This window comes from Punctularia strigosozonata (genome assembly GCF_000264995.1).
Source record: "Punctularia strigosozonata HHB-11173 SS5 unplaced genomic scaffold PUNSTscaffold_1, whole genome shotgun sequence".
NCBI lineage: Eukaryota > Fungi > Basidiomycota > Agaricomycetes > Corticiales > Punctulariaceae > Punctularia > Punctularia strigosozonata.
The window spans coordinates 266,963-282,951 of record NW_006767433.1 but is presented as its reverse complement, the minus strand read 5'-3'; the positions used below and the strand labels follow the sequence as shown (position 1 = coordinate 282,951).

Here is a 15,989-nt window from a genome sequence, read left to right as displayed (position 1 = left end):
CGCAACTACCAGGGCACGCCTCATGTCAGTTGAGACAAGCGTCGAAGAAACCTTTGGCCGTCCACACGTTGAAGTTGGTTGGATGTACCGGGGTGAATGGTATCGAGTCGGGCATGCTCGAGGAGCTCGTCCTCGAAGGTATCGTCGAAGATTGCGATACTGTGAGTAACTCTGACAACGGTCAAAGTTTCATGCAGGTTTTTTTTCCGACTCCCCCGAAGGAGGGAGTTGGTTTTTGCGCATGGGCCTCGTCACAGTGACAGAAGTGTGACCCCAGCCAAAACGTTACAAAAGCGTGATAAAGCGTGATAAAGCGTGATAATCCGCGAATATCGGACGGACGAGCGCTAGTTTTAGATGGGACGCAGCAGCGTGACACTGTAGGTGTGAGAACGCTTACATGATGTACTGGTATCACTCTGTACGTGTGATGTATCAGTTGGCCGAGCCGCCGAAGTCTGTTTCGGTCTTATCGGTATCATTTACATAATCGTAGTGTCTACTGCGCTTTGCATTCTCTGCGTAATGACACAGGACCCCTGAATGTACGGTCTGAGGCCTGACCCCAAGTTCGGCCTGACGACCGGTTTTCCTCCGGATTGAGGACACCCTCTGAAGCCGATTTTCCTCAGGACTAGGACAGGCCTCGAGCAAGTTGCTCGATTTTCCTCCGGATTGACGGACAGGCCTTCGAAGACCGTCCGAAAATCTCGTTTTCGCCTTCCCCGGTGGGTTTTCGCTTCGATTCGCGTTTGTTCGCCTTCAGCACATCTTGTATCACTCATAGACTAAACCCGCGTGTACTACATATGTAATAACGACACTAGCAATGAAACTTCGTTACTCCGAGTCTGAATTGTCGCCCGCCTGATGGGCAGTGTTGAACTTGCGGGACCGGGAGAACTTGATGGCCATGGACAACCTTTCAGATTGGTTCAAAAGCGTGCCGAACAGCTGGAATGATGTCGCGCTGAGCTCGAGAGTTGAACCATGGCCGCGGAACGATGTCTCGTTGTTGCTTTCGAGCCGGCAAAGGAAGGTGATTGGTGGTATAAGCGCGAACTTGGGAGTTTGGATGTCGGCCAGCGACCTGTGTATGGCCCGGAACTGATTGCCGAAGTGGTGTTCGTAGAGCTGAACGGCGAGATTCGACACAGCACCGATGTTGGGAGTGTCTGGGACGGAGGCGTGCTTGGCGTTCTTGCCAGCGCTCTTCGAATAGATGAATAACACTGTTGCAATGGCGAGCCGGTCAGAGCAACTTGATCGGACCAGGAAACACTCACCTCGGGCAATCATGAGATGTCCCGTGGAAGCGAGAACGATCCCGTACTCGCCTCGACGTAATGGAGTCAGTGATGACATTTTCGCGCTACTCAATTCATCAAGAATCGAGACTTTAGCCTTCCTGAATACCGCGCGTCGTTTAACGAGGGCCTAAGGAGAAGTACAACCGCACTTAGTGGAATGCATCCAAAACCGTCCAACAGAATCTCGCACCTTCTTTGCGGCTGCATTAGCCGTCACCACTGCATTTGCAGCATTCCCTGTTGCCGGCTCATCTCGTGTTGTCCAACGCACAGCACGTTCCTGTCCAGTGCCGACGCCACGGCCTTGCTGCTCCTTCAAGACATCATGCATTCCCCGGAGCAACTGACGGCGGGCCAAGTCCGCTGGATTCTCTTCGCTCCTCTGAGGACCAGCGGTGCGTACTCCTCGCTTTGCCTGGTGAGTCTCATGAGACTTCCGAGTCGAAACCAGTGCCGACATGTCGAACGAAGCGAAACCCAGCGATGTAAGACCCTCGACGGCATGGTCTTCAAGGTTTACTGCAGAGATTGAGATGTCGGCCCTGGCACAGTCGATGGAGGCCTTGATGTCGTGGCGTTCTTGGGCCGATATAGTCGCAAGCTCTTCTGTGGACGATTCAGGAAGTTCGAAACTGCGAAGAATGTCAGTTGGCACGATGTAGGCTCGAAGACTCACGCACATTCGGCCCAGCTCGTCGTAGTCGACAGCCGTTGCAGCAAACGCGAACTGTGCTACGTGTGCATCTTGCGCATACGTTGCGCCCGGTGGTCTCAGTTCTCCTCGCGTGTCAAGGTCGAAGAGCTTTTGGAGCTTTGCGCGACTACCCTCTTCCTCCTCATTCTCTTCGCTCTTGATACCGTCATCGTCTTCGGATTCGTCAATGTACCATTTAGAGATACTCGGCAAAGTTCTCGCGGTTGATCTGGAGAGTGCGGCCGACTGGAAGGAGGTCGGCGTAACACCGAGAAGCGACCAGAGGTTCTCAGCTTCTGAACGGGCGAGGGAGGTGATGCGGTTGAGATCCTGTAAGGATGGAAAGATGGCGAGAACGTGAAGGTCGATGCTAGTGGTGTCGAAGTACGTGTGGCAGTAACCTTGAGCTCGAGCGGTTGGGTCGGAGGAATGTCCTCGCACGACTGCTTGTCGGATTGTCACATGGAGCTTCTTGATCATGTAGTAGAACTCGAGCATTGAGAAGTCCTTGACGATCTTCCGAGCCTCTGCGAATACATGCTTGCAAGGTTCACTTGAATGGAGCCAAGGAAGAAACGGAAAATGTTCCAACGATATTTTCTCGCGATGGACGAGGAGAAGTCCAAGGTAACCCTCAACAACCTTCTTCACAATGTCTATTGCCTCTCGTGATAGGCAGTACTTTGTATGAGCGTACCCGGCGAGGTCAAGATATGAGGTCCAAAGGCGGAGGAAATGCCATGCACGAAGAGCCATCTGAGCACGCTGGCCATGGGAGATGGAGCGATTTTGGATCGCGTCGACAAGTTCGCCGAAGACGAAGAGATAAACAACTTCACCGACGTACTCCGGTGTGTTATTGATGATAAACAAGAGAGTGGAGGCGGAGAAGAGTCGGGCAGCGGCGTTATCATCTTGTCGGTCGAGCCGGATGACATCGCGGTGATATAAGGGACTTCCATCGCGGAACGCGATGTCGTGGATTGCATCGTATCCGATGACATGTTCACCAAAGACGAGAAGGCGTGCACCCGAGAATAAATTGTTGCGGAGTGTCTTGAGAGCGTGTTTCGAGTCTTGGATCATTACGACGGGCTGCCCGTGGATGACGGGAACTTTGATGCAAAAATCGTCGGCGATGCCATTGGAACTCACGGCCCACTCATGTACATCCTCCGCCCTCTCGGTGATCATATCTTGAATACCACGCTCTGTCTCGGTTCCATCACACGCATACGAGACGACCTCGATGTTGACGTCGATAAGCCCGTGCAAGACACGCATCGCGAGAGTGTAACCCTGCTCGACGGTGAGGGAATCCGAGTTGGGGATGGCCGCAACGATGATGGACGCGACTTTGGGGAGGGGAATTTGCAAGGTATACAGCCGAACCTAGAGTACCTGAATGAGACTCCTGTTTTTGTAGAACGGCATGCATAACGAACCTTTGAAGCCTTAACCAAGTCTTGGTCTTCTATGATGCTTCGCACCTGGTCAGGATCAGCGACGGGAATCGGTTTCTCGTCGAGGCCGCCAACGAGGAAGTAAGATTTTTGCTTCCCATCGTAGTATATGCGCCAATCCTGGAAAAGCTTCGTGTCATCGCAGCTCAAAGCTACAGGACCTTCGTATTGCAAGGATTGGAGGTGGGCTCGAACAAGTTCGAACGTCTGATCACATATGTACATCGGGAAGGCCGGCTGACGGGCCTCCTTCATTCTGAGGACGCAATTAGTTTCTCGATCTGTTATGATGCAGGTGCCAACGAACCGGTAGCTACGCTCTGTCCTAGCTTTGAGTTCTTTCCCAAGGAACCGGAAACCCTCCGGACTACGAATCCGGAGAGCATTGAATGCTTCGTCGTATGCGAGGGGATATTTAAAGTTCCTTGTGCTTTTGCCCTCTTCCTCCAGTGCGACCTTCCTCGTAAACACATCCACCAGTCCCATGAAAAATTCATGATTCTGATATGCAGGCTTGCCTGCGGCTACTCCCTGTGCGAATTGGATGAACGGGCTCTTATGCAAATCCTGACACACGAGAGTAAGCTCCAGGATACAATAAAGAATATCATGAATACGTACGGGATCCTCGATCAATTCACGCAATCCCTTCACTCGTGCGTATATGGACACAAGGCCTTCATGTGTGTACTTTTTGTTTGTATACTTGTAATTCGCGTCGTTGGGCACTGGAACTTTGATGGCACGCCTGAATTGACCGTCTTTGAGGAGAGAGTTGCAGCGTTCACACGGTAGCACTCGTTTGCCAGCACCACCGTCGGCCGGGCTCTCGACATTCTTCTTGCATTCGACATGGTAGACGCGGCCTTGTTCGCGTTTATTTCTCCAACGCTCTTCATGGCCACGCACATCACGAACAACATCCTGCTCCGTTGAAGTAAGAGCACGGAACGGTTTGTCATATCGCTCCTTCGCAATAACCGCTAATGACCTCGATCCGCCTCCGTCTCCACTAGGACGTGTCAAATATCCTTCGATACGTGGATCGTCAGCCTTCGTGAGGCCTGGGCAAGGAAGCTTCACCAGCTCTGCAACGCTCACTGGAGCTTGAGTTCGTGCAGCTTTGTCAAAACCTCGAAGGGATGGATCTATGTCGTCGGTCGTCCACCTGAAAATGCCACGATCCGACATCGTAGCAAGCATCGGCGTCTTCGACAGTGGATTATTGGGCCCTTTGCATCTGACCTTCGGATCTTGACTCGTGCAGTGCGCCCGGAAGGTGTAGAAGTCGTACGCCGCTTTTGTGACGAGCGGCGTGCAGGGGAACGCCCGTTGGGGTTACCAACTACTCAGACAGCCGAAATGTCCAAGTAATCGGGTAGAGTCGGACGGAAGAGCAACGTCGTCGGCACTTACTTTAGGCAAGAGTACACGCAGATGAAGAGGAGCTGAGCTCGACTCAAGGTCACTGGACACGAGGTCGACAGCGACGCAATAGGCACCTAATGGACTCAAGGTCACACACTAAGTCCCCAAGACACAAGTTAGCATAGTATCTAGTACAGAGACGGTTACTCACCTAAGTCCCCAAGACACAAGAGGTCGAGATGGGGACTTAGGGCGAGCTACAGGGGTCTTATATACACAAATCCATGGTCCAAGAATAGTACAAGAGAATCACATGCAGGGCACAAGGATGAGTAAGACCGACCCACTTAGGTGGGTCAGGATTATGAATCAAGGAGTTAGAAGGAATAACGAGTCATTGTTCATGAGTAAGCGGAACAAAACTCCGGTGGCTGTGCAAGGCTGTGCAAGGCAGTGCAAGGCAGTGCGGGGCAGTGTAGGGCAGTGTCAATGATGCTGTACTGCTGCCACTGAAGGTCACGTGACTTTGGAAAAGGAAAGGTGGGAAAAGGAAAATGATAAGTCCATATTTAGAAATGAAAAATGCGAAAATAAATTGTCCTTCTCTTCTCATCACAGCTTTCATGTGCACTGGCTTTCCGCATACTGAGTGCTTCACAACGAATCCAGGGGTGATGATTTCGTAGTGCTGGTCAAGACATTCAATCTTCGCCTTCCACTTTCCAAGCCGGACATCATTGACGACGAAGGTGCCGTTGTCGCGTGCGCGTCGCTGTTCACGCTCAGACTTCGCTGAGTCACTGCCTCCCGAAGATTGATCCCCAGTTCCCTTTACTTTCTTCGCCGGCCGCAAGGAAATGTTATTTGAATCATTTGACGCAGACGCGTGAGTTGTTGCCTCTTTTCCTGTGTGTGACCTGTTGCCGAACCACGATTCTAGAGTTCGCATCCGCTTTTGTGCAATCATGCTCACGCCCGGCTCTTCCGCGCTCTTTCCGACAGCACCACCGCCTAGTATATCGTTATGGCTTGAGTGTGTTACATCGCCCATCCCACAGTCGATGTCCATCGCATCCGTGTTCGCCTGACCAGCTCTCGACGTATCGCCCTCCACGCACCCGTCCATTTTCGCAGGAAGACCGGCCACGTCACAACACGTATCGTTCATGTCCGCAGTGATGTCGGAATCCTTGCTCCCGTTTGCGTAGCTCAGAGGTGACTTGCCTCCGGATCTTCTGGTCTCCACGGGAGTGGACTCGTCCAACAGAGGCAGCGGCGCTACGATATGGACGGGGCAGACGAGCGCGGACGTTTGCGAGTGGGAGAAGTATGGGGTTGCGGGAGGTCGATCCCCGGTACGAGGCTCTGCGCATACGGTGTCCGGTCCTTGCGCACTCTTTCTAACAGCACCGCCATCCAGTTTATCGTTATGGCTCGAGTGTGTTACCTTGCCCACCCCGTGGTCGATGTCCATCGCATCCGTGTTCGCCTGGCCGGCTCTCGACGTATCGCCCTCCGTGCACCCGCCCATTTTCGCAGGAAGACCGGCCACGTCACAACACGTATCGTTCATGTCCGCAGGGATGCCGGAATTCTTGGTCCCGTCTGCGTGGCTCAGAGACGGCTCGCCTTCGGAACTTCTGATATCCACGGGAGTGGACTCGTCCGACGGAGGCAGTGGTGCTACAGGATGGATGGGGAAGATGTACGCAGACGTTTGCGGGTGGGACTCGTGCGACAATGAAGGATCGTCTGGTATGTTCTGCGTGCATAAGTGGTGAATAGGTGCTGAGCGGTACATGATGTAGTCCCCCTCACCTTGATCGACATATGTGCCTCAACAAGCGTGTTGAACCACCGAACCTGCCATGCACTACGTGTTGCCGGCATCCATAGAGTCTCTCCGAGGACTGCGTGCGCGATTGTATTCGCTGTCACAAACCCACATTCATAGGTACCTGTCTGAGTGCCGTGATCGATTTTCCATACATGGCTGACATTGCACGAGCCAAATCGTTCGCGGATATACTTCTGGCAAGCAAGTATCTCCGACTTCAGAGGGCCATGAAGCTGTGGCAAGGAGTCGCCTACAGAATGGTGAGTCTGGCGAAACCGATGATACATTCCATCACTCACCATAACCGACAGACTGATGTACGAAGTCGATACACATTGCGACCCAGTGGTTGCCATGGACATTGACCGGAAAGTATAAACGTTGGAGCCCCTCTGTGGCGACACGCTTTTCGTAACGAGTGAGCTTCGGGGTGTGGCGTGAGCCCTTGACAGAAGTAAACTTCTGAATCTCCTCTTGGACGATGAGGTCGCCAACGGCATATTCAAGAGTAGGTCCTTCGCGCCCTCGGGAATCCATCGAAATTTGCTGCATCATCATGTCGATGATCTGTCCGGATAGCCAGTTCTCGCCGAGGATACGAGTGAACTCCATGGTTGTCATGCACGACGGCGCGCCTGGGGCAATGACTGGGCTCCTCCAACCAACACGGGAGAAGAATGTGATTGCACGTTCGCATTCTGCACGTTGTTCGGGGTCAGCTCCACATGTCTCTCGTGTCAACCAGTTCCACGACGTCTTCCACATGTCCTGGGCACGGGTGGCTTCGGAGACTTCAATCCAAAACTTCAGGATCCAAAATGGTAAGCGGTCTTGCCCTTGGTTAAAGCGTGGGTCGACGACTGATTTTGCCCCATCCAGGATGTTCTGGCCCACAATGCCTTGAAGCTTCTGAACGATGTGTGCCGGCGGGATCATCCGGTGACGGAGTGACGACAGACGGTTTGACGGCATGTCCATACTGAACCAATTGTTGACAGCCGGAACGACCAGATCCGTCGAGATAGGGGGGAGAGTGAGCTTGATGAAGTCCTTGACAGGTAAGTCTGGCATAGGCAGCCAATCCTTGTATTGCAGTGGAATGTCGAGCTCCCTGTCGCATGCCTCCCAGACGGCTGCGGGTGTATTTTTGTATGTGTGACCTTTCCCAATCCAGTCCTCCAAGAGAATGTCGGTACACAGGTCCATGATGTCCATCTTGGATTGGCAGGAATGTTCCAATGCAGCGGATATAGGTGCGGTGGAAAAAGTCGACGGTATCGGTCACGTCGAAAACTTATCGCAGAGCCTTGTCTACTACATTAGCTACATATTAAAATGCATGGCTCGCGGTTCGAACGCGAGCATCTATTGAACCTGCGCTACAGTGATGTACTCCGCACCGCTGAGCCATTTAAATGCAGAATGTTTACCTAGAGGGGGAATGGAACCAGGGCCTATTAGTTTACTCTCCTTCACACAGCTTATCAGTCAGGGACGATTTCAACCACTACACCATGGGGCTAATGTAGTACCTTAGGACAGGCCTCTTAACCCGGCTCCATATTCCTCCGGACCTACGGGACAGGCCTTCTTCGCTCGGCACCCCCTACTCCTCCGGATTGTGACCAGGCCTACGACCGCTGGAGAGCACATTTTCCTCCGGACTACCGGCAGGCATTTGGCCCTGTATTCAGGGGTCCTAATGACACTTTCCGTGTCTGGACGGAAATTTGAGCGCTTGTTCGATAAGATAAGATAAACCATGGCAACGGCCGATGTCCGCGGATGTAAACCCGTGGCAAGTAACTTGTGTTCAGACGGATCATCCCACGGTCAGAGATGGTCAATTCGTGAGTGCCCATGTATATGTCATGGCTTCCTGCTGTGTCCTTGCAATTATCGTACCACACCTGTATTGTATGCACACTGATTTGATATACTCGAGCAAACTGCAAGGGGAGGCGGAATGCGGCGCTTGGCGCCTCTTACTCACGTCCTTGTTACAGCTAAACTCAGAACGATAGACACTGACGACAACGCTCATTAGGCAAGCCGATGCATGCCGCTGACGAAAAGAAGCCGACCTGTGGGGCGTGTAAGGGGGTCCGATAGTAGTGCTGCTCTCTCGCCGCTGTGCGATGCTGCAGTATTGTGAAATCGAGAAAGCATGGTATGTTGATGCGCTACACATATCCGGAGTGCCTAAACCATCCCTCCGCATTCTCTGGGGATCCAGCCTCGAACACGGCCTCCCAAATAACACGATAAGGATCGCAAGCATGGTCGCCCGCAAGCTGAGCTCGGACAACATCGATATCACGCCGTATTGAGGCCTTCATCGCGGAAAAGAACTCTTCGATTGGGTTGTAGTCAGGCGAGTACGGGGGTAAGAACTCAATGCGCATACCACTGCACACTAGTAAGGCCCTGTGTAGCGGGAAACAAGGCCGACCCACTTACCGCGCTTCAACTAAGTCTCTGAGAGCCTCGGACTTGTGGATGGACGCGTTGTCCATCACGATTACTGACTTCGGGTTAGGGAACGGCTCCATTTCGTCAAGGAGACCACGGATGAACTCGTTGAAGAGAGCGGCAGTGTATGCGCGCTCTTGAACATCAAGATGGAGTATGCCCCCGAGCCAGAGAGCAGGTAGAATCGAATACCTCCGGCCACGAATGAACCAGTCGCTCCGTCGGGCTCTGTGACCCGACGGTGCCCATCCCTTTCGGCGCATCACAGTGCGCTTGTTGAATGCCGATTCGTCAACAAAGACGAGCTGCTCCGCGTGGTAGTGCTGCGCCATGCGTATTTGGTACGTTGCGCGATGTTCTTCGTTTCGCTCTATCGCTGTTCGAGAGATCTACAATGCCAGGTAAGAGGGTGGTAGAATGGAGGCAGTGCTTGACTTACACCCTTGCATGTCCATCCTCTGTGCTTGAGCGTCCGAGATATGGTGTCAGTGGATACAGACACTTGGCGCAGCTCAAACAATTCGTGTTGCAGTTCTTCGAGATACATGTCCGGTTGACGCTCCAGGCAACCTTCGATGAACTGACATTTTTGTGAGCAGTGGACATATCGAGTATTAGCACCTACCGCGCAGTCCACTCCATTCAAGATACGAGGTCTACCAGCTTGAAAAGGCTTGTTTTCCACCTTGCCAGTGTTACATGCCAACGACCACACTCGGAAAACCGTCCTCCGACTGCATTGTGTGATTTCCGCGACCTTCTCTGGTTTATAGCCTCGCGAGACGAGGCTGACTATAAGCTCTTTTATGTCTGAAGAAATGTGTCGACGATTGCCAGGCATATCCGTAGTACAGAACCACGAAACACGAACAAGCCAAGGGCGACTGATGTCATGTTGAGCCAGGGGACCCCTACCTCTATTCGGCACGCACCGGCTTGCTGAACGCGTGTTGGCGCCAGTGTCTATCGTTCTGAGTTTAGCTGTAGGGTTTCTGGTCGGCCGACTCGAGGGAAATGTCCCATGACGGAACTACAACTGGCCTGCGTCGAAAGTTGCGCAGACCACCTATCGCATATTTATGCCCTCACTCCAAGGGGTTATCGGGCGGCTTAGGTGACCCTCTCCCCACTTTCCCTCGCCGACCCGCTGTCGTATAGAACTTCAATTATGTATTGTATCTTAAATCTCGCAAACGCGTGCAAATCCCATCACTGATCGTCAATTCTTTCTTTCAATTTCGATAAGTAGCTAACCCCAAAGTAGGGCTACACCTGCCGCTCCCGACTGCGAGCCCAGTCCTCTTCGGGCGCCCAACTGCGATGACTCCGATGAACCACTCTCCCAAAGTCCGCGACATAGTCCACGACGACGGACAAACGAGGAAGGATGTCAGGATCTGAACCACTTGATTTTCTCTCCCTGGTAGGCCTGGCCGATAACTTCCGCCTCGGGGATACCATCCAGGCTCTCGTACCCTGGACGCTCTCCGAGCGCCTTACCGAAGGCGTATTCTTCGGGCCTAAGGAGCCAGCGCCTGTCTTCGGACTCCTGCGCCCGGTTATCGTCAGACTTCTCGAAGATGACAACGAGCGAAATGCATCGCTCGGCCGTCCCCCATCTTGGTACATCATCCGCGACAGGGACGCGGTCGTGGCGGTGTCGTTCGAGGAGCACCTCGATACGCCGGCGAAGCGGAGCGCGGTGATGAAGGAGCTGTGCGAGCGGTGGCGGGACAAGGGGCGCTTCGCGGACGTGATTGGCCCGAAGAAGTGGAGGGCGGAGATGTATCCCGTCTATCGTGACCCGTTCGGGGCTCGGATCGTCAATCGCGCCGGAGGGGAGGAGGCGGCGGGGAAGAAGGAGATGGTCGTCGGCGGGAAAGAGGAGGATCAGCAGGCGAGGGGGTGTCCGAACTACGCGTTCTCGATGGAACGCAGCGCGTGCGCGTTGTTCGGCGTGGTGACGTACGGCGTGCATATGACGGTTTATGAAGAGGACGGAGATGGAAATAGGGTGAAGGTGTGGGTGCCACGGCGAGCGAGGACGAAGCAGACGTAATGTCGATCTCTCACTGCGTTCTTGGACGAGTCTCAATGAGGTATTGATGCGTGGGATCTAGGTGGCCAGGATACTTGGATAACACGATCGCGGGCGGGATACCCTGCGGAATGACACCGTTTGAGTCGCTGGTGAAGGAGGCAATGGAGGAGGGTAACATCGAAGAGAGCATTGTTAGGCAGCATGCGCGAGCTGCTGGAAGTATCAGCTACTTCTTCAGGTAAGCGCATACTTATATGTCGGCGGTTTTACACTGCTCAAGGCGCTGCTTCAGGACGGAGGCGGATTGGCTTCAACCGGAGATACAGTGAGTTACGAGCATTTCACCCGCCTGTATCAAAAGCTCAAGGCTATCCTCATAGATTTGTATACGATTTGCGTATACCCCGTGGTCTGAGCACCGAAGCAGCTAGCGCGTTTGTCCCCAAGCCGCTCGACGGAGAAGTCGAATCTTTCGAGGTGCGTTGCGTGACACTCGGAAGCAGCTTCTGCAGATCCAAGACAACTCACACCTTGTACCTCACTAGCTCCTAGATTTGGCGGAAGCAGTGTCGCGGATGCGCGCGGCCGAGTTCAAGCCGAACACGGCGCTGGGTACGGCGTCGACCTTCGTTTCCTCGTGTGCTAACCAACGATGAACGCGTTCTTTTGACAGTGCTCATCGACTTCATGATTCGGAACGGGTTCATCACCCCGGACAACGAGCCGGATTTTGTCAGCATCCTGACGAGGTTGCATGGGAGATTCGAGTATGAGCGCTGGGGCCAGGGGCCGTATTGGGCTAAGTCGTAGAATATGCAAAAGGTACTGCCATGTTCTCTTTCTGAAGGCTGGCGCAGGACTGACGTGAATGCGATTCTTGACAGGACGCATTGCTTTACGGTTTATGATACTATACATCGGATGTACTCAACAGTAACCGCAACCACAACGGTCTGCCTTGGAATCCGTGATTCCTTTGACTCGACGTCCCGAACGTCGGTCGCAAAAGCGCAATGGCCGCAACTTGTGAGCAGCCGCGGTGTCTCTGTCATGACGCGTGTTCGCAAGCTGACCCGATATTGACAGAGCCAAAAGGACGTAAAGCGAGAGCGAAATTTGCTCAGTGAAACTCCTCTCGCTCGGATCACAGGTTGATTACTGCCCATGATGCATCATGTGGGGCTTTCGCTCAGGCGGCTCAGCTCAGCCTCAGCGTGAGCATATCCAAGCAGCGGTTTGATATGGCGCTTCCTCGGACCTGGCCGACTTCTCAAGCTCTCGGGAAGAAAGTATGGGACCACAACAACGCAATTGCCCTTAACTTCTTAAGCGCCTGTGCGAAGGATGCCGCTACTGCTATCGACTTTTGACTTCTTCCCCGCCTATGGGGAGGGATGCCGCTCCTGGCATCGTCAGTCGGCGCGATGTCCGTGCGGGCATGCATGTGGGGCTTACGGGGAAAGCGCAGGCCGGCCTGGGCGTCCTGAAGTCGCCGGTGATCTTAGGCCCCGGCAATAGCTTTGTTCAAGCTTGTTGATTGCCATCGTGTCATCCAATGACCTCGACCAATGTACCTGCTACATGACCCTGACGAATAGCAGCGAATAGCTGGCCAGACCTGCAGGGAACGCGGGGCCGGTGATCCATGTGGCTCTCAATGAACACGTGATAAATCACTGCATCGCGCCCAGATTTTCCGATAACGGACCGTCGTTCGCCGTTCGCCGTCCCTCCCATGGTCCTTGCGCTCATCACTCTTGATATTATGACAAAACCGAGCCTGTCTCTCTCCAATGAAAAAAATTGTTATCGTCAAACGAAGCCGGATGGTGTTGGCCGACATACCGAGTCCCGAGAGACTAGATCCTCTCCCCTGTGCCCCGAGGCAGGCCCCGTGCTCGACGACGTTTACATATTGCTGCAACCTTCAGAAAGACGTATATATATCCTCTTCGCAGGGCAGCTTTGCCCGACCTCCTATTCTCTTTGTCCATGATGTCTTCCTGGAGCTCCCCCGAAGATCCCGCGCACAAGGTTTCACCGGTTCCCGACATGGGCCACTCGGAAGTCGTCGACGACTCGGCTCTCACCGACTCCTCCGATAGCGAAGATGAGACCCAAGCTCCGTACGATGCCCCCGCTCGGAGACGCCTCTCCTCGTCCGTCGCACAACGGTACGGTCGTCGCGCTAGCCAAGGCGCGACACAGAACGAGACTGCCGGCCTAGAGACCGGCCTCGCTGGTGAGGGAGCCGGGTTCAAGGCAGGAGCGGCCCGCCGCGTCTCAACCGCGAGCAGTACCGGCGGAGGAAGCTCACGCCGCCCCGACCTGCATCTGTTGCATCCTGTTTTGAGCAGCTTGGAGGCCCGACGCGATAGCCAGGTTCGTAGGAGGGAGGGCTTTGCGGAAGGTCATGACGTCGTAGAGACGATCCCGGAATCCCCGCCTGCCAATGTGTACGTCCCGGACCCGATCGCGTCGGTGGTGATGGGCGTGCCCTCTGCTTCCTCTTCTTCGCCTGCTCCGACATCCTGGCATTCGACTGCGCTTGCCGGTGCGCCGGATCAGAAGGTCGACGGCGCGACGTACATCGAAAACGTTGTCCCTCCGCCTCAGTCCCCTACGTCTAAGCTGAACGACCCTGAGAGCGGACTCGCGCCGTTGTCGGAGCTGCTTGACCTGGAGGAGGAGCCTATCCCGGATCGCCTGTGGACAATGAAGGGCATGAGTCTTCTCGTGGTCACTGGAACTGCGCAGGTGGTTATACTTCCTTGTCTGTGTGGAACACCTGCTGACGCGGTAAATCTCTGCAGTTGCTCGACAACCTGCTATTAACAGCCGTCAACATTTCTCTTCCGGCCATGTCTCGCTCGCTCCACATCGAAGCATCCAGTACCAGCTGGATTATGAGCGCGTACGCGCTTGCATTCGGAGGGTTCTTGCTCCTTGCGGGTATATTCAACCTATTCATGACATTTCCAAGTGTGATCTGACTGTATTTCCAGGCGTGATGGCAGACCGATATGGCAGAAAACGCGTCTTTGAACTTGGAATGGCCTGGCTGACGCTCTGGACGCTACGTAAGCTCTGTCACAGCGTAACACCTACATCGGGTCTGATAGCATGCCTGTCAGTTGTCTCTTTTGCGCCAAACAAGGTCGCTGCCATCGTCTTCCGCGCCATGCAAGGTCTCGGCGCTGCCGCTTCTGTGCGCCAGACACGTCATAAATCTATCGTTCCCTTGTACTGATCATATCTTTCCATGGGCAGGTCCCTGCTGCGGTCGGCATCCTGTCGCAATACTTCAACTCCCGGGAACGCAACACCGCGTTATGTATCTTGTGAGAAAGAGAATCATCCAGATCATGCAAATGCCAGAGACAAAGGTCACTCACGTTTTCCCCCTTCCGCTCGTGTTCGTTCAGTGGCGCCGCCGGTGCGGTCGGCTTCTCCTCCGGGCTCGTGTTCGGTGGCATCATCCAGGCCTTCCTCAACTGGCAATGGATCTTCCGCATCTCGGCCATGCTCGTCGGCGCCATCACCCTCGCGGGCGTCTTCGTGCTCCCGCCGGACGCGGAGGTGGAAGGACCGAAGCCGGCGATGGACTTCATGGGCGCCGGCCTCGGAACGGGCGGGCTCGTCTTGCTCGTGTTCTGCCTATCGAGCGGCGGAATCTACGGATGGGGCAAGGCACGTTCTCTCCTCCTCGTTGTCGATCCGGGGGCTGACGCAGTGACAGGCGTTCATCATCGCGGTCCTCATCGTCTCCGTCTTGATGCTCGTCGCGTTCACCTACGCCGAGAAGAAGGTCAAGAATCCGCTCATGCCGCTCATGCTTTGGCGTGCGCCCAATTTTGGCGTGTCCTGGGTGTGCGGCTTGCTTCTGTACTGTTGGTGGCAGAGCGTGGTGTACTACATGGTGCTTATCGCACAAAACGTGCACCATCTGAGCGCGATCCAGACCGCGCTCAGGTTCATGGTACGGAGATCCTCTTACTTCATCGACGACGATGATTGATGTTCTGGGCTTTATTTTCGTTCGGCAGCCGATTGGCATCATCTCCTTCCCCATCTGCGTTTGTGGAGGATGGTATATCCAGCGGTTCCCGCTGAAGATGCTCATTATGTTCAGCATGATTGGATGTGTCGTTTGTACGTCAACCCCAGCCCTCGACCGATCACCTGGCATACTCAACCGGGCACAACCCGTCCCTACTAGCGGTCATCCCGGCAGCCGTGATGACGATCAAGTCCGACTTCTGGACGCACCTGTTCATCACGTCCATACTTGGATCGATCTTCATCAGTCTCTCTTACAGCGTGCTGAACCTCGCGCTGATCAGGTACGTTCGACCTGTATACCTTGTTCGTTGACTTCATGCTCAGCCCCCCTCGTATAGCGCGGTTCCGCCGTCCGCCCAGGGTCTAGCCGGTGGCTTGGCCAACACGTCTTACCAGCTCGGCTCAGGGGTGCGCATAGCATTGGTCTCGCATATATTTTACTCATATCGCTTTGCCCGGTCTGCTCTCAGATTGGACTGGCAGTCACCGCCGCCGTGCAGCAAGCCGTGTCCAAAGGCGTCGATCCGCACTCGCCCGCCGGCCTACTTGCGGCGTACAAGGCATGTCTGTGGACGACGGGCGGGATGGCGGGCATGGGATTCGTCCTCGTCGCACTCTTCTTGCGCAACCTCACGCCTATGTCGCGAGGCCCGGTTACGGTCCACTAAAATGTGAATGATAGTCACTGTCCATAGATTTTCCGCCTTGTTGTCCGTTCGGTCTTCCTCTATGTTGTTGCTTC

General features: G+C 54.3%; 4 protein-coding genes across 4 annotated transcripts; 2 read left to right on the top strand and 2 right to left on the bottom strand.

Annotated features, from left to right (window-relative positions):
* Positions 1–1,032: 1,032 nt before the first annotated feature.
* Positions 1,033–3,396, bottom strand: PUNSTDRAFT_21766 (uncharacterized protein; the record flags this gene model as incomplete). Its single annotated transcript, XM_007378038.1, has 4 exons — positions 1,033–1,232; positions 1,287–1,437; positions 1,501–1,829; positions 1,983–3,396. Coding segments are annotated over 4 exons (2,094 nt in total), but the record flags the coding sequence as incomplete, so codon positions are not given.
* Positions 3,397–3,860: 464 nt separating this feature from the next.
* On the bottom strand, positions 3,861–4,658 carry PUNSTDRAFT_56266 (uncharacterized protein; the record flags this gene model as incomplete). Its single annotated transcript, XM_007378037.1, has 1 exon — positions 3,861–4,658. A coding segment is annotated over one exon (798 nt), but the record flags the coding sequence as incomplete, so codon positions are not given.
* Positions 4,659–10,531: 5,873 nt separating this feature from the next.
* PUNSTDRAFT_94168 (uncharacterized protein) lies at positions 10,532–12,766 on the top strand (the record flags this gene model as incomplete). The annotated part of the gene is made up of 9 exons (XM_007378036.1): positions 10,532–10,966; positions 11,006–11,199; positions 11,265–11,423; positions 11,478–11,510; positions 11,566–11,662; positions 11,731–11,797; positions 11,859–12,007; positions 12,070–12,211; positions 12,272–12,766. The coding sequence occupies 7 exons, from the start codon at positions 10,532–10,534 to the stop codon at positions 11,993–11,995; spliced, it is 1,122 nt and encodes a 373-aa protein (XP_007378098.1). The 3' UTR covers positions 11,996–12,007; positions 12,070–12,211; positions 12,272–12,766.
* Positions 12,767–13,672: 906 nt separating this feature from the next.
* PUNSTDRAFT_57309 (MFS general substrate transporter) lies at positions 13,673–15,915 on the top strand (the record flags this gene model as incomplete). Its single annotated transcript, XM_007378035.1, has 11 exons — positions 13,673–13,942; positions 13,999–14,137; positions 14,191–14,265; positions 14,320–14,393; positions 14,456–14,526; positions 14,611–14,893; positions 14,925–15,164; positions 15,232–15,337; positions 15,405–15,528; positions 15,586–15,655; positions 15,718–15,915. The coding sequence occupies 11 exons, from the start codon at positions 13,673–13,675 to the stop codon at positions 15,913–15,915; spliced, it is 1,650 nt and encodes a 549-aa protein (XP_007378097.1).
* Between the last annotated feature and the right edge of the window lie 74 nt (positions 15,916–15,989).